General features: G+C 38.7%; 1 protein-coding gene across 1 annotated transcript in view; it reads right to left on the reverse strand.

Moving 5' to 3' along the window:
• Positions 1-1423: 1423 nt before the first annotated feature.
• LOC135211672 (chymotrypsin-C-like) overlaps positions 1424-26534 on the reverse strand; it is a 38767-nt gene continuing 13656 nt past the window's right edge. Inside the window, exons 2-8 of the mRNA XM_064244939.1 lie at positions 12027-12174; positions 11133-11273; positions 9946-10165; positions 9422-9562; positions 6668-6887; positions 2785-2996; positions 1424-2330 (exon numbers count right to left, since the gene is read on the reverse strand). Coding sequence (XP_064101009.1) covers positions 2205-2330; positions 2785-2996; positions 6668-6887; positions 9422-9562; positions 9946-10165; positions 11133-11273; positions 12027-12174 — 1208 coding nt within the window. The 3' untranslated portion in view covers positions 1424-2204. The remainder of the gene's footprint in view (positions 2331-2784; positions 2997-6667; positions 6888-9421; positions 9563-9945; positions 10166-11132; positions 11274-12026; positions 12175-26534) is intronic.

The following is a 26534-nucleotide window of genomic DNA, read 5'->3' on the forward strand; positions in this document are numbered from 1 at the left end:
ACTGAAATGATTGCCATGCGTCACCGTAGAACTGGACTCACCCCCATGAAAAAGTGGTTTCCGGATTGTAGCCTCGGCTGCTGGTCAATGAAATACCTGCGATCCTTGAAGGGTGCAGCACTTGCTTGCGTTTTCGGGGATGGGACGGGGACTTATTCCCTCTTTATAGGTCAAGATATAATTATTTTTCATGTTACATGAGGTTTTTAATAAATTTTATATATAAAATTGCATATAAGTAAGTTGACTACATTATAAGCATGCCTGTATAGTAAGTAGGTTTTTTAAGTGGCTGTGCGGTATCTTATACAAAATATAATTAGTTTATTGTGTTCTGCATCGATCACATTGGCAGTTAAGATGGCAGATCTGTTTACAAAGCCGGTCAGTCAGTGGACATAATGCTACTAAATGTAGGGAAAGCTTTTTTATTTTAAATATCATGGTTGATAATGCGGTTGATTAACTACCTGACACAAGTAAATACACTCTCGTATTGTACTTTGTCATTTGATTTTTAACGATTATGAAGAGAATAAATGCACTAGAACAATTAAGGCGGCAGAAAGAGACCGGCTGAATTTCAAATGGTTTTCATCCACTACGGGAGGTCCTTAGGTGAGAAGTATTTGAAGTAATATACCGCATTACAGTAAAATAACGGACAACATGAACTCATCTGCAAAGCTGAAGTTACACTTTTAACATTGGTTATGGTAAAAACACCATACAAACAAACAAGCAAACAAACAATATAAACATTTATTATTCAATCTGTTCCGGGTAGAAGTATACTTCTTACTTAGCGAACTCGACTCTAATATCAATACAACAACATAAAATATTTCACAAATAAAAAAAAGATCATTCTATTGGTAATAAAATTGTCATTTGAATTTGAACCTTTATTTTCTTTGGCATCGCTTGTTGGACCAAAAGCTTTCCTTTAATTAGATGAACCGATTTATCTACTGTTCTTCACATGAATCGTGAACATCAAGGGTATGCGATACAATGAATGAACTATATGTTTAAAGAGAGTGTGACAAATTGGATCTTGTTGATTTCAGCAAAGGGAACGTGAGAGTAAGGCAAGTGTGGGACGCAAGAGAAGAGAAGCAGGTACATAAGGTTACATTTGGTGAAGCGACACAAAATTCCATTTTATTTTTCTTAGAAAAGAATCGAACTTTCTTGATAAAGAGTAAACGGTTGAACGCTCCATTTCCACAGTAAATAAAACTGAATGACCTCCCCCCCCACCCCCCACCCCACATATATTAGGAAAAGAGTTCATGTTTCAATAATGGGCCTAGTGTTTATAGTAACAATATTAATAATGATACTATTATGAACCTGGATTTCTCAATAACTACATGATGTAAGACTCACCATATTTTAAAGGATAGTAAAAGAAATAGGATATGGTAAATATTGTTTGATCTGTCGACATGTATTTTGTCTATACATTATTAGAAGTCAGATATATATTACATAAGATTCTTCTGTGTTGCGGGTAAGTTTTAATATGGTTGATCTTATTCAAAGGGAATTATTGTACACTGTAACTGAAAACCAGTATGATTAAGTTTTTCTCAGCTCCCGCTGAAAACCCGTTGAAAAAGAATTCAGAATAAAGTACCTAAACAGGTGACTGAAACAAAACCTCTGATTATTATTAAGTCAACAATAACTTCGTTATAATGTTTGTGAGCTGCTGTTAGTCGCAAGTGCAGAAAAGCAATCATTTGCGGATACATGTGGGCATTGGTCTATCAGTGCTACCCATCAGATTATGATTTGCCAGGCGTAATTGAAAATCGCAAGTAAAAACATTTGGTTCCACTTATTTCGTATATATGCTATTTTGAACATAGACAACTCAACGTTGTCAAGGTCTTTTGTAATGACAGGCTGTCCTCACCCTTGCTGTAAATTTTGTTTTAGCAAGTAACGACTCAGCATCAGTGGCTTTCTCTATATTTTGAGGTTTTTCAAGTTTAGAATCAATGTGCTTAGAATACTTTTATTTTGATATTAAAGAAATTTGGAGCAGTCAACTTATTCCATGATCCTAACAAACAGATAACAGTCACTTGCCTTTTTTCAGTCTATTATATGTTATAAAAAACAGTAAACTTTTATTGTGATTTCCTTTGTCATCCATGTAAATCAGTCATTCTTTCGACTTCTAAGCCGGGGCTCTATTGAATGTTTCTTTTGATCCAGTTGATGTATTTGCTTACCCTTGTGTACACACCACCAACGTCTGGATCAGCGCACCTGTACCCAAATGACGTAATCCCAATCAGCGTCCATGAGCCGTTCACCTGTGAAAGAGAAAATAATGTCAGGCGTGATACCTAAATTAACATATGGTTATCACACATTCATAATCCTCAATTATTATTTGAGGCCTATATTGACGTATGAAATGTGATGTCTGTGCTTGTGATTTTCGAAATGGCGTGATGCGGAATTCAAAACTCCTGCTTTCTTACTCAACCATATGCCCATCTACTACTTCCTTTCTTACACCAGAAATTCGCTGTTGAATCTGTGAATCAGTCTTTTTTGCATTTGACAGCCAGTGCTCTGATAATATCTCCACGAACTGTCAATCTCTCTCTCTCTCTCTCTCTCTCTCTCTCTCTCTCTCTCTCTCTCTCTCTCTCTCTCTCTCTCTCTCTCTGAGATGTGTTGTGGGTTTGCATATATCGTATATTGTTTTATTGGGCTTTACACACGTACTACATAATATAATATTGATATATGCTTGTATACCTTGTACAGAAGAGGTCCTCCAGAATCACCACTGCAAGTGTCTTTACCAGCATTCTTAGTGCATAATTGGCTGTCGAAAATTTCAAACAATGGGTCAACGAACTTTTTCCTCCAGTCCGACTGACACTGGTTGTTGGACTGTACTGTCAGGTTTACTTCTTGAAGGACCAAGGCTTCTTGACCCCCGTAAGAGACTGCTCCCCATCCGACAGCTGAAAGGTTAGACATTATGATTGGTCGATACTTGGGTCTCTTTTCCATTTGTTTTGTAGGGTAAAAATACTTTTCTATACTGCCAGTAGCACAGCGTACAGCGTTAGTTATTCGTATGTCAGATTTTATTGTTTTCGTGTTACAGTAGTAGGTTCTAGGTTTATATTACCCGTCAGAAAATATGTGGTCCCTGTTTAATATGCAAATTTAATCTGTTTTATTGTAAGATTTAATAAAATACTTTGGTAGATGTGTTGCGATGAAATTAGAGCTTTGCCTTATAGTCTATAAATGATACGTAGGTTATGAAGGCTGCAGGATATAACTGAAGGAGGAAAAGTACCTCCTTTGTACTGATGACGTTTCAGCCATGTTATGCGTTTAAATGAGCATCATCTTTCCAAAACAAAAGATGACCCCTAGATTCCAGCACCTTACTGTAGGTGGGGGCATTAAGGAGAAAATTCTAAAATCTGTTCTTTGTTGCTCAAATTATGTTGTTGCTCTAGTTTCTTAACTAGTCCTTTCATTTTTCTGATCCGTTTTTCCCTCATTATCTGTCAGAACTGATTACATATTGGTGATCTTATAGGCTTAACAGTGATTAGGACTGATCGCTTTTAGGACATGAAGAAGGAGGATGAGGGCTAAGGAATGCTTTACCACCAATAGAATTCGATCAAGTCAAACTCAGTTCTGAGTTCCTGGTTCGATCTGAAGGACTGCTGCCCTAAGGTACAAGGATCATCACATGTATTCAGTCGTAAGCCCCTGGCAGCTAGTGTAAGAGATGTTTGTTACTAATTTTACTGAAGTTTCTTATAAGGCATATTTCAGTAACACTTGTCATGTGACAAGTAGCTGTTCCTGATATTAACGATTAGTACATGAATACTTCAGTAGGCTCTTTCTTCGTACATGATATACAATGATGAGATCATAAAAGGAAAAACAAGAAGCCACGTCCATCCTTCACCCCCGTTTGTACTTCCATTTCAGCAATGAAAACTGGTACAAATTTTTATATTAATGCGATGACAATCAAAAAAAATGTTTTTGAGATTGTTTGGGATATAAGCCAGAACCAAGGGAAAATAACTCGTTTTAGAAGGAAATTCAGACCTTTTTTTTCAGTTGCCCCTCTTCACCAGCCTTCGTTCTCATTGAGTACATCTTTGTCCCTTCTAATTGGCTGCCTTTGAAATTAATCCCCGTTGGAATGCAGCAGGGCCTTGTGATTCAGACTTTGGGCAGAGTTTATGGTGGTAGGAGAAAGTGGACAGACCTTTGGCAGAGCACATGGTGGGAAGAGAGAGCTGTAAGCAAGGTTTTAAAGCCAGGAGACAACCAACAATCTTTCTTAGAGCTTCTTGAACTGCTGGAGTGTTCACTTCTCTCCCTCCCATACCCTCCCTCCCCCTCTGGGGACCCCCACGTATTCATTTATATAGTGAGAAGCTTCAGCCAGCAAGTCAGTGCGCAGGTACTGTAATGGAGTAATTTCGAGTGCAGTCAGTTACCGTTTTTTGCCTCTTGAATGTTCTTCCTTTTCATTTTGTCAAGTCCCCCTGTATTGGCTCAGCATCGCATTCCCTATTTTTAGTTACCATTATGAAGTCCTTCATTGCTACCATCGTCCATCAATGCTGTAAATAATTCTTCTTGTGAAGCTAATAGTGATATTATATCTAATGGTGATATTCCCATCTAGACTAACGCCTCCTACATCAAAAGTATCGTTGTTGTTTCATGCTAAACATCCCCTTAGTTAATAAAACAAATAAAACAACGCAGTATACTTTTCTGTGTAAGCTCCCAGTCATTCTGTATCCCTGAGAGTAGACTTTGATGTGAAATAATAAAAGAGAATCGTATCGTATTTAATGTTCCCCACGTGTCTATTGCCTTAGTACTGATCTTGGAATGCAATCTCTGCAGATGCAAACATCTCGTCTAGTCGAGAGAAATATTGGGAATTCCTTATTTCTGTGCCTGGATCATTTCTCAGCCACGTGTTACAGTTGACTGCAATCAACCGCCTTCCATTTAATTTCTGGACCCGTTCAAGTCCCTGCCACCCTAAAGGTGTAAATTGCATACTCACGTAATTTTGTGTAAATATACTTCAGTTACACTAAATCTCTAGAGTTTTATATAATTTTTTCCCTCCATTGATACCAGCCATCAGCTGTAGATTTTTTGTTACGTTTCCGTTCTCCAGCAAGGCCTTTTAGGAGTGCCAGTAAGTCAATCCCACAGTTTTTTCAGACACCGAGAACGAGAAAACATAATAAGATGAAGAAAAAGAAAATTGAATGTTGATGGAAACCACTTAAAGCAACCAACTGGAACATAAAGAAATGATTGAAGTAAATCATATTAATTCCACATCATGACCACAAGAATAGCAGCACAATGAACTATACTGTTACTGCAGTTATGATAATGAAAAGGAACCGAGGAACTAGTTAACAAGAACAAGAGACGCAACCGAATTTTTGAAAGGAAAATTGACGTTCTAGACAATGATGACACATTCCTTGTAATAAAAACAAGGTTTCACTAAAGATAGCAAACCTCATATGTACTAGGCAAAACTTAATTATAGAAATAAAAATCTTTAATCAAAACAGAGGCTTTAGAATACAACCACACAATCCATGAAGTAGGGCATGGTAAAAATATTGCCAGAGGTGCATGTAAATTCTCGACTATTTTCTGCATACATTGAAGTTGTGTTCAGAAGCTCTTGTAAAACAGGTAAGCTTTAAAAAAAGGAGAGAATTCAGATATTATTGCATTGGAAAAAAATGATGAAGGGATAGTATTTATCATTGTTAGTAGGAGTCACCGCCCTGTCTAGTGTGATAAGGGCAGAATTATATTATTGCTTATCTTCGCGACGATTTTCTACTGAAGGCAAGTTCAGACTCCTTTCCATAACATTCCACCTGCCTTGTGTTGAAGTGTTGTCAAGTTAGGCTTTTGAACCTTCCCGTATCTGTGGACGGATCCATATTCGTGCATATATACCTTCGCCAAAGTTCACAATATTATCAAGTTTTTTGGAGGTGTTATGTGACAGATTTCCATGGTGTTGCACAAAATAAAATTGCAAGTAGTATAGTCTTATTGTGTTCGACTTTGATAAGAGAGGTTACATTACATATAGATGAATTTTAATTTTTAACAAGGTCAGCAGCCAACTCATTTCTCATTAGGGTGAGAGAATAAGTGGAAAAGTTGTATAATTTGTTATACTGGACTTTGGTAAAAAAAAAAAAAAAAATAGACAACATATTTGGCCTTAATATAGGAGCACCAGTGACTAGAATCTTCTGCTGTCAGTCACTTGAAAATTTGTTATTTAGATTGAGTTTAAATTGAAGAGTATTTAAATTGAAGAGTATTAAGTATCCAAAGGCACAGATATAGATTAGTCAAAAAACGCATTATTGGTCACATGCATGTTGAATCTATTCTTATGGAAAACGTTGTAACATCTTTTTGGGACTTTGCACATCAACAGAAGAAAACCTAGCCCTCGTATTCAATAATAAATGTATTCTCTTCTGCATTTGCACTCTTGTAATTCTCTTCTGCATTTGCACTCATGTAAGCTTGATATATCTGAAAAGTTTTATTTACCAACAATGCCAGTTTTTCTTACCAACACTCTCCTCTCCACCTTGAATTTTCAAGTCAGCCGGGGGCAAACAGATTGGAAGAATAAAGTCAGAGTATGTGACGGATTCCGGAATGGTGACGATGGCTACGTCATGCAGAACGAGAGACTCATCATAGTTCTCGTGAACTTTGTACGTCGATGTCCTTCTCCAGACAGAACCCTGTTCATCAGCAACGGACAAATCGTTTTTTCCCAAAGCAACCTGGTTGAAAGATTGCAAAGAGTCGGTCATTTAAACACTATAAATAAGGCTATAATTCCTGGACATAATTTATTTGTCAATCATAACGGTAACCCAGAGGGAAAAGGAAAATAAACATCTCGAATAGGAATATTATGGTATTACGAATTACCTTACAAAGCTTAGATGACGTCATCAATAAGCTTTTGAGTTATGCACGGGATGACACGAAATCCCAGTTTAACTCATACGAAATCAAATACTCAAAACAAGAAGCGCCTCAGTGGCGTGGTTGGTATGGTGTTGGCGTGCCACCTCGGTGGCCCGAGTTCGAATCTCGGGCATTCCATTGAGGAGTGAGAGAGGTGTATTTCTGGTGATAGGAGTTCACTCTCGACGTGATTCGGAAGCACGTAAAGCCGTTGGTCCCGTTGCTGTATAATCACTGGTTCCATGCAACGGAAAAGCACCATACAAGCAAACTAAGAACAAGAACTTTCGCCTTCTCCAATATGAGTCTTATGTAAACACCTTTTCTCAGGATTTAATGAGGATCTTAGAATTCTTGTGCGACAGAAGAACCAGTAGATTTTTTTAAATAGATATTGTAACTCAAAGACGGCTTAGTGACCCAACGTCAACCTCAACACCGAACACAAAAAATGAATATTTTTTGTAATGACCGCAGGAGAAAAGGCGAATAAGTAACTAAATAACTAAAATAAGCATAAGAAAATCAAATATCATTGGGGTATGTTTACTATAAACTGGTAACAATAGCCTCTTTACCAGTAGGAGTGTGCTAGTAGGGCGTCCCTTGCAAGTCGTACTGTAGACTGGATTGGAGGGTTTTAGCTGTGTTCCTTCGACCTCAGTTGCATTGCTTTCACCCTCTTAATTTTCGTTTGTTTCCTTTTGTCTCTTCGCCTGGCTGCCAACCTCTCTGACCGTACCTTGCTTCAGTTTTCATCTTATTTTAAGAGCTAGTGTTTCAGAAAAGTCCTGTTAGAGTCTTAGGAATGTGACTTATTAGTCTCTCTGTAAATTTCGGTCTTTGTATTCACATATTGACCGTGCAGAAGTCACAAAGAGCCATCTCTCATTGAAGAATCTGGCTGGTATTAACCAGAAATTTTTGACAATCATCAAACTGACTCTACCGTGGTAACGCAACAATTAGTTTAAAACGTGATAATATGCCGCGCATGTCAAACACACAGTGTGTTGATAGTTAGTCAATTCCATCCATTTTGAGATGATTGCATGGTTCCATGATTGTGAGGATTGTTTTTACCGACTGGTTTTTATAGATTCATAGAAAAGTGGAGCCTTCTTTATAAAATATCATTCGGAATTGTAGGAGTGAAAGAGAAGAGTTTTAGAATATTAATAAATTCATATTTGCTTGTATACTATATTAAAGCATATATATATACCAATTTTCTTTCAGAAGTTTGCTGACATATCAGTAAGATGTGCCAGTATCTGACTGCCGTCTAGCTATCTTTTCCTAGGTGTTATAAAGGTAGTACACGCCATAATTTCTACAGCACAGAAAGATGTTTCCTTAGCACTAGATATATGACTGGCTTTTCGTGCCTTACTGTGACTCTCAGCTGCTCCAATCAGATTCCTTAGATCTATTGTAGTGTCTAATCATTGTCCAAGACCGCCCCAGTGAGCAAGGTAGATTGGTGCGCTGACTGTAACGGCTTCAGTTAGTTTCCTCCCGTTCATATTCATCATCCTCATTTTATTTCCATAAAGGAGAGTTGGCTCAGCAATCCGTTTATGGAATCTCACCTTGGCTTCCATAAACAAAGCCTAAAAAGCTTTGGGCGTACTGCAGCATTTTTAGTCAGACACACAGAAATGAAAGTGGAATATATAAAAGAAAATTAAATAATATAAAAACTAAGCTGTAACATGAACGAACTTAAATAGTAGACATCGAAGAAAATTAAAAGAAAGGATAAACTGAAAAAATAAAGCTGGTGGTGGTAGGTGTAAGGAGAAATTCAGGCACCAGTATGAAGACATTATCAAATAATTCATTAGCGACTTGCAAACAACTCGAAAGGTAGTCAGTAGCTGCATATTCTTCTTGTGATTCAAATATGGCTCAGTGACAGTAAACAGCAATATAGTAGGAATCTCTGATTTCCTAAAATACTTTAATTGCATCTGATTGCATTCCTCATAACGTTCAGTGTGGATCATCAATGATTCATCCATCTTGAGTCACTGTCGACGAGGTAAATTTACTCCTAGAGCAAATTAATTAAAAGAACGTTATTCTAGTGCCTCCAGAATGAATTCCACGAATTTGCGTCCAATATGGACTCTGCTTTATATTTATGGAAAACTGTCGTTTTTGTAAAAAATACTTGCAAGTGATTAGATGTTTGCGAACGCAGCTAAAGTTTGGTAACGAATTTTGAACTTCTCATGTCTCACAAAACACAGTTTTGCAATTTGGGTTAGAATTGAGAAGCTTAAAAGTTTCCTCCACATTGTTTCACTAAGGTGCCATAATGCTTTCCATCCAAACTTACGTCGATTGTTCTGATGTCGTAGCCATAGAAACAGTGGGCAGCGCTAAGGATGTGCTTATTCGTAATCAGGTTCCCACCACAACGATATTCGTAATTGTATTTGCCCACGGTCAGCTTCAAGTGAACCATCCAAGGGTGTCGCTGAAAAGAAAGAACTCATTGGAATATACTGCGTCATTTGGAAGAACCTGGTCAAGGCGCATAACAAGACCTTTTTGATTATTTGAATATGTGAAAATTGAATGTTAAAAAGGAGATTGGCTGATCAGCACATAATAGAAAAATGATGTATGTTTTCCAGAGAAATACAACAATATTATATGGCATTTTTAATGTGTTTGACGTCATAGCATCATCCTGCTTAATTGAAAAAGAATAAAAATAGATCGCAAGCTTCATTTTCGAGAGAAATAACAGAATATGTAATGGATAAAGAAAGGGAAGAAGAAGAAACGGACACTATTTATGAATTCACTCTTTTTAGCAGAGCAAGACAATTATCACATAATAGTCTGTGGACTTGCCATTTTTGGAGCATTCGTCCCCCCAACGATTCTATGTTCATTCACTGAAGCCTTCGTATTTAGCGTAACGCCACATCTAGGTTCAGTCGAGGCAGTCACTCGCTGAGCTGATGGTCCTTTGGCAATCATAAGGCAGTTGTAACCTCCATTGAAGCCCGTCAAGACTCTCTTGTAATATACTTTGATCTCCCTGGAGGAAATTCTGGGAACTTCGTCCTTTCTGGAAAGAGAGATGCCAAATTTATCAAATTTTATGAAAAGCTACATTTTATTAAGATATTATTTTGAATTAAGCTAAGAGCTTTCTTATATTGGTTATGCTCATTCATTTCGGACATAGAAATTGGAAAGGGTTTTTCAAGCATATGACAAAGTTGATGAGCTTGTAGCTTTGTATTTTTAAAATAAACCCATAAAATTTCCACATTGGCTCTTTTTCTTCGATTTTTTAAATGCTGCGACATACACATCAACAGTATTGTTGTTACCGAGATCAACTATATATATATATATACATATATATATATATATATATATATATATATATATATATATATATATATTATATAAAATATAAATGTATATATATATATATATATATATATAAAATATATATACATATATATATATATATATATATATATATATATATATATTCATATATATATATATATATAGGTGTGTGTGTGTGTGTGTGTGTGCTATCATTTTTACGAACTTATTCGAGCAAACATGTTACTGGGTGTGTGGGTTTTCAAGGTTCACTCCTAAGCTACTGCCACCAGTTGGCCCATCTGTGAATAGGTATCATCAGCGGCATCTGGGAATCAAGTAAAAGGACACAGGACTGCCACCCTCATGCCTTAAGTAAGACATGCTGAGAATCTTAAGCCCCTACTCTGGCGCCACCCTTCCAGAACAACTTATGCTTTGCAAACCCAGTAACGTGTTTTCTTGAATTTGTTGATAAAATTCATAACAGTAACTAAGGTAATGACAACGAAACATCATTCATTTATTCAGGAAACCTTTTTACGGTTGATGGTTCGGTTTGTGGTGTTGTTTTTCCCGACTAAAATATTTATGACTATTCGGTGTATTATTCTAAAATGATCTAGTTTAGGTCATTTCTATCCTCGATTTCTAGTTCTTACCCATAATATTCGTGAGGATACTCTAGTTCTTACCCACAATATTCCTGTTCTTTGCCGCCAGTGCTGATTTGCAGAGATTCGAAGTAGCAGCTGAACCTGAGGCGGAAGTTCGGACATTCCATGATCAGTATCGACGAATCCCCGGCTGCTTTAAAGGTATTCTCACAGGTGTATCTGCAAGGGAACTGACGCTTCATTTATGCCGCATTTTTTCTTGGTTTTAAGTACTTACAAAGGTCTTATCTGGGAGGTAAGATGTCTTGTCACAGTCATAGAAAATTATTTTTTCATTTTTTATCATCACATCCATGGAGTGAAGATACGTACTTAAAAGCATGGTATTATTTCAATCAACTAATATTTTAAAGACGATATTTAAAAAACAGTTGTTCACAGAACACGGAACCGAATATATTCTAAAGTCACCTGAATTTATATATCCTTTCAAATCATTCCAGCTCATGCTTATGGTATATTGGTATGCATAATCATTTTGACAGAGAACGTTGAGAATCTAATGCAGCTTATGAAGGGTTACAAGGCTGAATGTTTACGAGAATATGGACCATTGTATTTAAAAGAAATTTTTATCTTAACGTAAAACTATCCCGGGAGCTTTGTTCAGGCAGACTTTCTATTTCTGTTATTTGTTTTTTTATTTATTTTATTTTTGCAATGGTTATATGACTGAATTGTCAAGTCTATCTAAAATGCTTAGAAGTTTCAGAACCGAATGGATAACCATGTTACTAGAAACAAATAAACATCAAACACTTCTATTTTGTTGCCATGTTTAAATTTCATATCAGGTACTTTTTCAAAGCCTTCTGATCTCGTATTTTATTTCATATGCCATCTCATTTTTGTTAGTCTTGAGCATTTGTTCATATTTTCATGGGCGCATGGCACAGAATTTCGCATACTTACGAGTAATAATCGCTCCTGGAATAAATCATAGCCATGTGACCATCCTCCAGAACGTAGGTAGTTCCGCAAGCAGTAGTTCTGGTTATTGATGCAAATGGATCTTGCTCGCTGGAACCATTTGAAAGCCTGATGAACTTCTGTGCGTTGTCTGAAAAAGAGGCTGATTGTCACACTTGATTTATCAGACTTCTAATGATGGATCACACGATCCACAAGACAAAAGTTATCGGGGTAAATCTCGCAACTTTGCAGTCAGTTCAACTTCATTTGGAAATGCTTCAAACAGCAGTTATCGCTCATAATTGCTTTATCTGAAGGCCATAGCACTTGACATATCATGATACTGTAGATTGTATAAAGAGACGAAGAGTAAAGCAACCACCGCTTAACACCAAAGCTCATTGCAAATTGAATACTTGGCATTTGTTAATTAAAAACGATATTAGAGACTTCCATGCCTAAGATGGCTTCGAATAATAGCAAGTTTTGCTAGCTTAAATTGTTTCATACCTACGTATATAGTTTTATCATATAATTTAGGTTCACCAAATAAAGGTCTGGAGAATACAAGGTCTTCTCACGGCAGACCCAAAATTGGGGTCTAATAGAAGCCGTGACGTCACGCTGTCTGCTCAAGTTCCTTGCTTCCGAATATTTGATATCGATATTATGTGTAATAGCAGCATTATACTTTTCTCTTTTTTCCTGCAATTGTGAGTTTTGAGCGATATGCCTAACTCTTGTGCAGTAAACTGGTACTTTGAAAATGGGGAAAAAAATGGGGATCTCATTCTTCAGAGATTTCTTATGGATGACGAGTGTAGTGTCGGAAAAAGATGGAGTTATGAGAGAGGCACATACACTCTCTATGAGCCAGATCGAAAGTGCTATGTGTAAAGGTCAGATCTTGGAAACAACTTATCCATTTTAATGTCGACACTGATATTAACTAAAATTCTCCTATTTTAATTTATTATTAAGAAAGCGAGAGTTGGATCTCCTATAGTTGGTATGGTTAATGAGTTGGGGCAACAAATATATGGTTGTGGAATTCGATAAGCATTGTCATAACTAATCCAACATTTGTTAGTCCTGCTGATAATTGCTGGGAAATTTATGTCTATGCTGATGCTCCTCACTTGATAATACTCATCTGAAACACTTTCTCGGACCATGGATCTATCCTATCGGTCTGTAGGACTGCTCGCAGTGTTAGGGTACTAATTATGAAAAGTAAGAGTGTTCTAATGGCAACTCATAAACTATTTGAAAAACATGTGAGTGTTACTTACATGTAAGAAGCATATGGCAGTGAAATTAGCGGTACAGTTACTTGACCACTTACAAAATTTTCAAACACTTCGGAGAAAAAGGTCTGACTGGGGATAGCCACTGGGAAAGTACGAGCCAGTTCATTTGTCTTGTTGATAAATGGTTTAATTTATTCAATTCTAGGGTGACTTTATATAGGAAGTCTTCACGGAATGTTTACAGGTAAAACTTAGAAAACCAAAACAAAACAAAAGATTGCAAGAGATGATTCACATATCTAGAAGAATGAAATCTCTGGGAGGCAAAGGACTTTACCCTTTCCAAAAAGACCTTGTGATATCTTACAAATCTCTAACGAACTTGCCCGGGATATTAGGTGAAAAATTTCCAATATCACACATTTTGACTTATAGGTTGAATCAAGATGGGCTGGAGTACTGTTTTGGCTGTTTTCGGTAAATGGATGCAGGTCATCAGCACATATCACCTGATGAATTTAAGCACCAAGTTAGAGCCCATCTCCTGGGAAACGATTGTACTTTTTTCATCAATGGAAAAGATGTTTACTTGTTTTCATGGGAAAAATACCTAAAATCAGGAATAAGTGCGATAAACGAGTTGAGCGATTTGATAGGCAATTGAATGCCATTACCTTCATCTGTAATTATTTTTTTTTTTTTGCTGTCGTACATTTTTCAGGATTCGCAGATTAAATAGGGATAGTAGTTTCTAAAAAAAAAGTGGGAAACAAAATGAAAAAGTTGGTAATATAATTGGTAACCTTATGTATGTATATGTACTCGTATATGTGTATCTGAGTATGAGTTGTATATGATAGTGAAAAATTTGAAGTTTTCCGTTTTAGAATTCTAGTTTTGATTATTTGAATGAATATACGTATAGAAATGAATATGGTCAACATGTGTTTTGTTTTCCTAAATGAATGAATCATAATTTCTAATATTGAAAAGAGAAACGGGAGAAAACAAGTAGACCATGTGACGTCACGTTTCTTAAATCCCAACTCCTCAACCCCCATAATCCTGCAGGTGAGAAGACCGTGTATTCTTTAGACCTTGCACCAAATTATATATGCCAAATCCTAGATTTAACATATCTCCATTACATACACACATTCTCTCATCACTCATTTGGTTTTATACGCCAAAGAGGAATGGTCCGTGTTCTTTTCGTTGGTAATTGGAAAGGGGAATCTTGTCTCTATATCCTGTCATTTGTTCTTACAGATATACCACTACGCCTTTTATAAATGCAGTATGTTTTCGCACATCAACTATCCGGGCTAATTTATGTGCAGATGCGGAAAGATACTGTTTATAAAAGGCGTAGTGTTAGTATCTCCTATTTGGCTTATAAAACCACATGAGGGATGGGAATATCTGTGTATAAAATGGAGGTATGTTAAATATAGGATTTGGTATATATAATTTGGTTAACCCAACATAAGTTATATGGTTATATGATAAAACTATATAGATCTGAGACAATTCAAGCTAACACAACTTGCCATTATTTGAAGCCATCTTAGGCATGGATGTTTCTGACCCAACATTTTTCTAGTACTCATTTCTTTTACATGTGCTGGCCGTTTCCTTTTATGGCTGAAAATGGTTGTATTATGTTGTTTCAGTGCTTGTGTGCTTTTTTATTGAATCTTGTCTTGAAGGTGAGCAGTATAGGCTAGCTGTCTTAAGTTGAGGTCAACCTTGTGATCATTTTTGGATGGAACAAAGCAGCTTCTAATGAAGGGTTCATCAGCAGCTGCGTTGATCTCTCACTTATATATATTACTAATAATGTCTTATCAGGTGCCCATGAGACGCTCACAATCTTAGGTACTTACTTATGATACCAGTGGTCTTTGATTTATAGACTCCTGCATTTGAGAAAGCTTGTCTGATAGCAGTAATCCTTCCTTGTGAGCTTCCTCCAATGAATGTTACTGTGGTTCTTGACTAGACCAGCCCTGAGTTGCAAGGTGGGTAGGACCAGCAGAAGGGAGAGTAGGAGAGCCGTTAGCACTCTTCTTCATCTTCAATTACCTTCACCGCAACCCTGCTCTCTGTTTCTGCTTGGGCAGGCATCAAGTTAGTGAACTCTATTCCTTGCATAAGAAGTCTTGACAGGTTTCTTCTGTGTGCTCTCCCACTCTGGGGATGGGGCTTGGTGTGCATAGTCATGGCAGTGATTGGCTTTCCCTAGTTAGGGTCAGCACTAAAATGACCCCCCTCTTGGACTTGAGGTATGCTCCTACCTTGTCTGTCAGTTGTATGGAAAGAGGTTTGTGTGATCTACTCAGTGAGATTTTTGTGTAACCCACTCAGTGAGGGGTTTAGTACATGACCTATTTGCTAGTTGTATACCTGGTCTACAGATTGGCGCATTTTCCTCTCACAATCCATCCATGGTCAGACAGTTGCGGTAGACAGGTGAGCAGAACGACTTCTCACTCAACTCCTCAGAGTTGTAGAGAGAGTGATTTGCATGACCCGTTTGGAGTAGGGTTTACATGGCTTATTTACTAGTCATATACCCAGTCTAAGGATCAGTTTTAAGGTTTGTGTGACAGCTTAATGTAGGGTTCGCATGACCTATTTGCTAGTTGCATACCTGGTCTACCAGACAGTTTTGCCCTGATGGTTGGGAAGTTTCTCCTTCCCTGCTTTCTTTGGAAGGTTTTTGGGTTGAACCTGCATTAATTCCATGCTCAATACGTATGTATAGTCTTAGTAATCCATCTCCAGGGACCAGGGAGAGTTCTTTGAATTCTTTGTCTCTCACAAGTGTAGCTAGCTGCACAGCAAGGAAGGCGGTATAGGGGGGCTGGGACTGTTTTGAGGATCAATGTCAGATCTTGTTCCCCTCCTTCTTTCTTGGTTTTACTGAGCACTGCATAATGCAGGTGCTGTTTAAGTCCAATCAAGGTTAAGACAGTGACTTTGTCATAGCTCATGCCTTCTCCAATGAGAGATGTATGTATATGACTCAGTATGGAGTTCAAAATGCTCAAGAAAGCAGAGTTCTGTCAGGTTGCCTCCTTTGGTTGAGAACTGAATAGCATGGTCCTCTGTGGATCAGATGGAACCAAATGGCTGTGCTTTTTCCATATTTATTGCAGACCCTTCAGGAGTCTTTCACTCATCATAAGAGGAATATCTTAGGGAGGTGACTACGACTCATCATAAGAGGAATATCTTAGGGGGGTGACTACGACTTTATTCACACCCTTGGTCTCATAAGCAGAGTTGACCTTAGGGTATACTTCATAGGTGCTTCCTAGGCTCTTTCTATACTCACAGTTATTGTGTGGTATTTGAAAAAAATTACCACCCACCTCTAAGGATCATGCAGACTTCTTCCCTGCCAATTTCATGCTAGAGATGTCCACACGTAAGGTAGCAAACACCTCCTTTGGAGGTGTTTGAAAGAGCCTGTTGTCTGATTATCAGTCTTCCATTTTTAGAAGTTTCATCAGAATGATTTCTGTCCACCACAATAATTTGTACTATGGGGGGGGGGGGGCTACTTCTACAGCATTCCTCTAGACTGTTTAGTGGTTTAACCTGGGGTTACTGAGTTAATGGTTTACACATATTGGGCAACATTTCTAGTATGAGACAGCAGTAAGAGAGGTGATTGGAGACAAAGAGTAGGTTTCTCTTCCCTGGTACATAAAGACAACAACTTGCCAAGTATGAGAGATAGTTGGTCTTTTTCTTTTCTTATAATAAGATTCAATTATGAGTTGTTCCTAGCTATGGAATTGTTCAGTTTTGGGTGGACGTGAGACTCATCCTCCTCCCTCAAGTGTACTAGAGTTATTCTTTTCACCATTCCCCTTTGGCATGCCAGGTTTGAAGTAGAGAGAAAGAAGGAAGGGGTAGGTAATCAAATGTGGCCATTCCCCCTCTCTAATGCTGAGTTAAAGGGTAACCTCTCTCACCTGTTCCCGGGTCTGATAGTTGAATTCCATGTACACAACTAGGGGTTAGAGACTGATGCTTGGCCTCTTCCCAATGAAGTGTGTTTCACAAACCAGTTTTTACTAATCTTTTGATAGGTATGATTTAATTACCTATCAAAGAGAGGAGGGACTTCTTATTTTTATGAGAACTGAAGCACAAGTACTTTTGAGTCCCCATTCTTCATAACTGGGTAGTACCTCAACTTTGCCTGCTTCAGACTGGTGATGGCCTTTCCCCAGAAATATTACATACTTTCTGTCTTTAGTGTGGCTTGGACTTTTTGAAGGGTATTCAGTTATTGCAATAACATTAAGTTTGGAGTCATGGTGCCTTAAGGGCATGCATCCTTCAGATTTTAATCAACTCACATTCTCATCACAAATTTGTGATCAGTCAAGTGAAGTCCAGTCTCTCACAGAGAGCTACCTGAGCTTACTGGCACTCAGCAATGGGGAGTGCCCATTAGATGGCTTCTCATGAACTTAAGGGGATATTGGCACAGTTCCTGTCCTACCAGGAATAGACTTCTGGGTCTTGGCAAGTGGTCCTAGGTCGTCTGTTGCCATGTCTGTGTCTGATATGTCACTGAAGTGTTGCAGTTTTGCTTTCCTTTGGTGACAGAAGCCTTTTTAAGGGTTTCCTTACTCTCCGCCTGTAATATCACCTTCATTTCATGAGCATCTGAAGAGAGGATGCTCACCTTAGATGAGTTTTTGTCTCTGGTGTATGTCTTTTAGGTGAACCTTGTCTGCACTACACCATTCTTATTGAATTCGCAGCATGTATAATGTTGCACATATTTTAATGGTTCATAGTATCAATGGTGTTCAACAGTGCAGGTGCTCCAATGATAGTTTAGTGGCCACCAGGCTGGCTGCATTATGCATTCCACACAGAAGGATGCTTCTGTATTTCAGCTCAACTATCAGTGTCAAATGCAGGGTCACTTTGGTCCCCGCTCTCCTGAATAGCAAAGCTGTTTTAGTTATTTGAGCCTCCATACTGAATGGGTGAGACTAGTCACAGAGAACTTAGGTTTATTTTCTTTACCAGTTCCTAGGGAAGTGGTGTAAGTAACTTACATCACATGTAGAACACTTGATTGTGTTGGTTGTTTTCTTTTCTCTAACTCCTTTGAGGAGTAATATACAGTGTCTTATTCTTCCTCCTCCTCCGTTTGGCACTGACAATTCCTCATTGGTTTCTAGCGGTTGGGTTTTCTGATCTACTGTTTCTCAAGTTGAAGCTCTGTGAGTGTAACCCAGATCTCTTCCCCTGTCAGCCTTTTGCTCACCGTGTCCACTGAACAATGCTCTTCCTGTAACTTAAACTAGAATTCTCCAGCAGCTCCTGAGAGGTACCAATTAGTTTGTTTCAGCAAATACATTTAAAGAGGGGTGGGAAGTCTTCTGTGATTAGCATCATAGAAGAGGAAATTCCTCTGATTGGAGCTTATACCAAACAGGTTGCAAACTGTCCCTGTTACCTATGCTGAGGCAGGGTCCTTTCAGTGTGTGATGTAAAGGTTAGGGTTTGTCCTTACAGTCTTGATTTAATTGAGTTAGCCATCTCCTCTTCAGTGGCTTGTCTTTACAGTTAGACCTCTCCTCTTCAGTGGGCTTGTCTATTCTTTTAAATGTTGAGGAGTCTCCATCTTTCAGGAACTTAAGTGTCAAGTAAATTATGTTCTTAGTGCTACAAGTTATTTTTCAAGACCATTCTGTGGTTAGACAGTCTTTACCCTTAGACTGTTCATCAGCAGCCATAGCATGTGATGGAGGGTATTTTTGCTTGCTGTATTGCTTTCAACTTTTGGTAGAGCAGAGATTAATTATGTTTAGTCCTTCCTAAGTAGAAATGGTAGCTCAAGTCTTGTCTGTTTTGACGAGAGAATGATCTGGATGAGGTACTGTTTTGCCAGCCCGTGCTTTTCAGTACTGTCTGAAATTATCCACTTCTGAAATTTGTTTTCTTCTTTCATTAGCACTGATTAGTGCTAGAGAGAGTTGTTTAGGTAACCCTTCTTTAGGCATTGTCTCTGTCATAACCCAGTGTTCAACAGTTTTTGTAATTTTCTCCCTTCCATAATTCATTGGCGGAGTGACAGGTGAAACATTGCTATGTCCGTTTCATGCCCTAAATTTTACTTGAGAAGGACAAAGAAACCTCAGCCCAGAATGCAACCACCCATTCACGAACACAGGACATCACAAGGAGGAGTTATCCAAACACTATTTCCTTCTGACTATGGGAGGTAATCTCCAAAGCCTATGAGTCCCCGATAGTATGGGAGACCCTCCAACCCTCCCATAAGGTCATTTGATTAGGGGCAATGAGCCTTCTCTCATCTTCTAGGAGAACTTCTCAGTCCATCAGGCTACCCTCATCTCATCCTACTTGAGGGATGTCACTCACTAGTCCATCGACCTACTTTCGTTTGGACCTGTCATGGCAGCTCAACATGTGGTGTTACTACTGGGAACAGTCCAGGTATCCCATACCTCATTTGAGAGCTTTGGCTAGAGTGTTAGGTTTCTGAGGGGATGGTTGGTGTGAGCACTGACCCTTTCTCTGCTCCACAATCCATACAGCAAATATTATTGCTGTAATACAATCTGGACCTGACTCAGTAAAGATAATTGATACTATCTTCCCTTCCATAACAATGGGAGGGGAAGAAAAAATAGTCTTTTATCCACAACAGAGTCTGCTGACAGTCGTTCTTCAGGATTAGTCCAATGTGATTCTGGTCCATAACATGCAGAGTAGGGATAGAAGGAAGCACTGCCCTGCTCTTAAAGGTGGTGCCCTCAGACCAGGACTGCCCAGCCATGGGGTTGGCGCCCAAAGAGCAACACCACTCCACCCTCCAGGTCAACTCCACCAAAGCAGTGTTGGTGCACTGTTTCTACAAGTGACACTCCACTTTGCTTGCAAAGGTGCTCAGCCCTGTCTGTGGGTATTAATTTCCTCCTACAGTATATGAAAGGTGTGATGTTTTTAGCCCCATAGGAACAAATACCAAATTTTTAAAGTAATTTGTATGTTCCTTAGCTATACTACAACCATTGTCTTTCATAATGGAAGTAACCCACTTCGTCCACCCTGCTTGATTTTTTCCATTCAGTTTTTCACTCTGAATACAAGCCAAAAGGACAAGGGTAAATTCAACTGGGTGAGAACGGGCATCCCCATTCCCCCATATCCACCTGGGAACCACCCTTGTTTAGTCAATACACAGCTGGTCCAGCCTTAAAGGTGCCATTGCTAATGTCGATCCTGAAGTGGAAAAATGAAACTTCAGTTGAAAGTTTTTGAAGTTGAGGAACAGAGAGAACAAGAAAGAAGACGCTTGGAACAAGAAAGAAGACGCGTGGAACAAGAAAGAAGACTCGCGGAACAAGAAAGAAGACAAGAAGAATTTGAACATCACAAAAGGCTTAATGAGTTGGAACTTGAGAAACAGGTAAAGCTTATTGAGTTGGAACTCAATAAATGGGAGAAGTCAGCTTTTATCAGTCTTAAGGCTAAGGAGGATGAAGGAAAACTTCCCACGGGATTCGATGTGACTAAAGCTAGCAGATTAGTTCCTGAATTTCAACGATAAGGATCCAGAGGTTTTCTTTCAAACATTTGAAGACATAGCAAAGTCATTAAATTGGCCACCTAATTTCTGGACAATACTCGTGCGCAACCACTTGAAAGGTAAGGCTGCATTTGATGCATCGCAATTGATTGGGGTTAAAGACTATGAAGTTCTTAAAAAGACTGTTTTAGATGCATATGCCATTACTGTGGAAGGCTACAGACAAACATTTAGAAGCTCTTTCAAAACTCAATCTCAGACATTTGTAGAATTCTGTAACATAAAGGTAAGACAGTTTAACAAATGGTTGGAGAGAACTGGTGTTACTGATTTAGACTCTCTTGAAAATCTGATTTTGTTGGAGGAATTTTTGCGTAAAGTTCCCTTTAATATTGCCACTTATGTACATTTTAAAGGTGAAACTGAAGTACTAAAAGCAGCTAGCTTAGCTGACGACTATTATCTAATTCACAAGAATAGTAAAGATCCTTCAAAGACTGTCTCATCACCTAAGTCTCAACAGATTAGTTGTACTTATTGTAAGAAAGATGGACACTCCATAGAAAATTGTCCCAGTCCAAAATGCCAGAGGTCAGAAGTAAACACTGATGGAAAGTCCAAGAAAACTAAAGGTGCAGTAACATGTCATGCTTTTGTTCCTTCACAGGATCTGGAACCATTTAATGAATTCATGTGTGAGGCTTCACTTAATGATTCATCTGTCACAGCTCTGAGAGACTACTTCATCCCAGACAATAATTTCAGCTGCCAGTCAAGACAACTTAAAATACACAAAAGAGTATATAGCACTAAGTGACCTAACCACAACTACTCTTCTACCCGAGGCTGAGGTAGATATTGCTTACCCTTATTTTACAGGTAAGGCAAAGGTTGCTGTCTTAGATAAACCATTACCTTGTTATCTTATTCAGATGATTATTGGTAATGATCTTGCAGGATCCTCTGTACTTAAACCTAAATTGATTGTAACAACACCTGAGGTAGTAATCAAAGATGAGTTCTCCAATAGGCCAGGTAAAATCTCCCAGGTAATCACTAGAATATCTAGTAAAACGCCCAGTATTAGTACTCCTCCCAAGGTAAAGAATGACAGAATAACAGAAGCTCTGGATTTAGTTTGCTGTACTCCAACAGAAGGATTAAAGTTTGAAAACACTCTGGGATAAAGTAGTGGATCCTACTGACAACCCTAAAACTCCATACTTTTATTTGGAGAAAAATATTTTGTTTTGCCATTACAATTCTCCCAAGCTCCAACATCTAATTCATGGCATGACTGTTTTCAGGTTGTTTTTCCAGAGCCCTTAAGGAAGCCCTTGCTTGACCTCCCTCATTCTACAGAATCTCATCTTGGAGTGAATAAAACCTACAAAAGGTTGTTTAAGGATTTCATTGGCCAGAAATGAGAAAGGACATAAAGGAGTTCATTGCTTCCTGTCACCACTGTCAGATCACTGGTAAGCTTAATGAGAAAATACCTCCAGCACTGCTTCAAAGCATTCCAGTACCTAAGTCACCATTTGATAAGGTAATTATTGATTGTGTTGGGCCCTTGCCAAGACTCGCAAGGGCAATGAATACATTTTGACTGTCCTTTCTCCTACCAGGTATCCCTTAGCTCCTATTAAAAATATCAGTGCTAAAACCATAGTTGGACAATTGTTGAAAACCTTCACCTTATTAGGTTTCCCAAGAGAACTACAGTGCGATCAAGGTACCAATTTTACTAGCAATCTTTTCTAGCAATCTTTTCAAGCAACCTATGTATCAATTGAATATCCATAATGTTTACTCTTCTGCTCATCACCCGCAGACTAATGGTGCCTTGGAAAGAATGCACCAGACTAGAAAAAGTTTGTTATGGAAGTATATCAGTGAAACATCACAGCACTGAGATGAGGACCTCAATCTTCTCATGTATGTACTTAGATGTACACCTCATGATTCCACAGAGGTATCCCCATTTGAGCTCCTGTTCGGTCAAAAACTAATAAGTATATTAAGTTTGGTAAAGGAGAATATTTTGCAGAGGAAGCCAGAAGAAACTACGAATATTTACCAGTATTTAAAAGATTTTAAAAAGAAATTTACTTACATTTATAATTTGCTGCTACTAATTTAGTTTCTTCCCAGCAGAAGATGCAACACATATACAATAAGAAGGCAAATATGAGAGAGTTCAAAACTGACAACCAAGTTTTAGTGTATCATCCTATTCCTGGCGCTCCCTTACGAGAAAAATATGCTGGACCTTACGAAATCCTTCGCAGGACCTCTAAAGTAAACTACATAATCAGCACTCCAGACAGAAAACGACCAACTCAGTTAGTTCATGTAAACCTCCTTAAACCCTATATCACTCCACTCAAAACAGTGAGTCCTAATATTGCTTTAGTGATAACCAGAGCTGATACAGAGGCAACAAAGGTACCTAGCCTGACATCAGATGATGAATCTTCTGATGGTGATGAAACCAATCTCATTTTATCATTTAAGGATTTTTCTAATAGTGAAATTTTAAAATCTTTAGATGCTTATCTTTCTCACCTAAATGTACCTCAAAAACAAGCATTGACAAGACTCTTACTAAAGTTTCCAGACATTAGTACTGATATTTCAAAGTGTAGCTCTACTCTCCACCATGCCATATTGCTTGAACCAAATACCACACCAATCTATAGAGCCACAGGAGTTAAACTGGAAACATTGAAAAGGGAAGTTCAGTATTTATTAGACAATAATTTAGCAGAACCCAGTACACCGCCTTGGGCTTCACCATGTATATTGGTCCCCAAATCGAATGGGCAATTCAGACTTTGCACTGATTATAGGAAATTAATTAAAGTGACTGTTAAAGATTCCTATCCACTTCCTAGGGTTAATGACATTCTAGATAATATTGTAATGCCAAATTCTTAACCCAAATCGATTTACTAAAAGGATATTATCAGGTACCACTGATTGATAAAGCAAAGAAAATCTCTTCATTCATAATGCCTTTTGGTCTCTTTTCTTACTTAGTAATGCCCTTTGGACTCTGTAATGCACCTGCAACCTTCCAGCACATGATGGCAGAGATAACTGGAGGTCTTAAAGATGTCTTTGCATATCTCGACGACCTTGTGATTGCCAGCAAGACCTGGGAGGAACATCTTCGCACCTTGGAAGAACTCTTTCAACGCCTGCAAAACATCAGGCTGACAATCAACCTTGCTAAAAGTTCTTTTGGTCAAGCTAAAGTAGTTTACCTAGGCCATTGCATTGGTAGTGGAGAAATTTTAGCTAAAGAGGCTAATATAGACAATATCAAGAACATTCCTACTCCTGCCACCAGACAGCAACTTAAGTCATTTTTAAGAATGGTTTCTTACTATGCTAAATTCATTAAGAACTTTGCTCCCCTCTATGCTCTTACATCCCCCTAAGGTAAAGTTTGACTGGACCAAAGAACACTGTCACATTTTTAAGCAACTGAAGAGCATCTTGGTTTCTAAATCCCCCTTAAGAGCACCTGATTTTAATAAAGAATTTTTCATGCAGATTGATGCCAGCAATACAGGTTATGGGGCTGTGTTGCTACAGTCATACTCAGTCAGTATTACAGAAATGCCACCACCACTTCATCATCTCCTTCCCATCATCTACCACTCTCGCTTCTTCAAAGGAGCCCAAACCAGGTGGGCCACTGTCGAGAAGGAACTTTATGCCATCGTCGCTTCGCTACTACACTTTCAACCCTACTTGGAAGGACACCACAGAGTAGTAGTACATACCGACCATCGACCACTCATCTTCCTCGAACGTTCTCACCTCCGAAACAACAAACTACTTCGTTGGTCCTATATCTTGTCGGCCTTCAATCTATGACTTCAGTCGATCAGAGGTGCCAACAATCTCATCGCTGACACACTGTCGCTGTTTCCACTGCCTTCAACACCACAACCATCTGGTCCCACTATAGTGGGCCCATCTTAGTGGGGTGCAGGGACTCTGATGAATTGCCACTCTCCCTCTTTGTACACATATATATTGTATATATTTTATTTTCAATGATGTGTACCTTTTCCCTATTTGAGTATTTGTCTCTTTTGCTTCAGCGCCATCTCTTGACCGCACAACCTACTTCCACTCTGTGCTCCTTGCTTTTGTATTTTCAAACCTTTCTTCGGACCTTAACTATGGGGATGAAGAGGAGTATACTTCCAACTACTAACAGTGACAATTGTGATTGTTATATTGTTCTTACTTGCTATTCAGTACCGTAAGTCATAACTATATTGTGGAATATTTAATTAATATTCGTGTTGGTGTTTTGATATCTATTTTACGTAATTGTTGGATTATTGGTATTATATTATAGATAAATACATGAGCAGTGTTTTCTTTGTCACCATTTGAGTAATAATGGTTCGTTGGTACGATACTAAGCTAAGGTACGTAAAAAATTCTCTTAAGACCTGAGATATTCCATCGCAGAGGTGACAATACATATCCTTAAATCCACAGTAGTAAGGTTGTAAAGACAACATATTTTCAATGTTTTTATTTTCATTTCAACGACTTGCTAAGTTCCAATCTAAATCAATCAATGTAGAATTCTCTGGCCTTTCTGCCAATATAAATATCATGTGTACACACAGACTATGTCTGTGCATATTATTATTTATATGTCTGTAAAGAAACACAAGTTGTTGATCTCTGCGTTCAGTCCTCTGTAGGCCCGACCCAGGTATTACATGTCCATCCGCACCTGTCATTGTATACCCCGCGCTTGGGCTTTAAAGCATCAGTACCCAGTTATCTTGCTTATCTATGTCCTCACAACTGGTGACCTCCCAGACTGGACGGTAAACACAGCGGTTTTGGCCTATCTATTAACAGACTCACTACAGCCGCTTACCTTCAGAGAACCTTTAATGGAATCATATGGCAATACAAAGTCTAGATCTCTGAAAGCTCCTTACCTTGATTGACATTGACGCCACTAACAGACTCATTACAGTGCACCTTTCCAGGTGTGTTCTGGTGTCTTCGAACAGTTTGGCTCCCGCCATTAACGACACACTTCGACCACATTCAGAAGCCATTAATGGAACCACACGGTGTTTAGTCTTGATTCTGAAAAACCCGATACCATTAACGGACTAAATACGGTGCTTTTGCATTTTGGTTTGTGAGACAGAAAAGATGATAGAGTCTGTGGTACATAGTTCCTCCGACAACACTCAGATCCTCCACAACACTCTAACGTCCACGAGAGTATCAATCAGCCTTACAGTCAAACTGCCACCATTCTCACAACAGAATATGGCATCATGGTTCCTGCAGGCGGACATCCACTTCAGTGTAGCAGGAATCACAGACGAGGGAGCCAAGGCCTACATCATCATGACAACACTACCAGAGGAGGTCTTCAGCTGCATCACCCCATGGATGGAGACACAGGTTGGGCAGATAACCTACGGGGACCTGAAGAACAAACTCGTTGGGACATAGTCCCTTCCCGTTCCTGTGAGGGCCACCCAAGTCCTCGACCTCATCAACCAGCCCCTGAGAGACACAGCCCCCAACGACGCCTGGGATGAGTTGATGTGCCTCCTGTTGCTGCCAGAAATCGATGCAGATGGGCGGAGGAAGGAGATC

The sequence above is a fragment of the Macrobrachium nipponense genome, chromosome 4 (genome assembly GCF_015104395.2).
Source record: "Macrobrachium nipponense isolate FS-2020 chromosome 4, ASM1510439v2, whole genome shotgun sequence".
NCBI classification, from domain to species: domain Eukaryota; kingdom Metazoa; phylum Arthropoda; class Malacostraca; order Decapoda; family Palaemonidae; genus Macrobrachium; species Macrobrachium nipponense.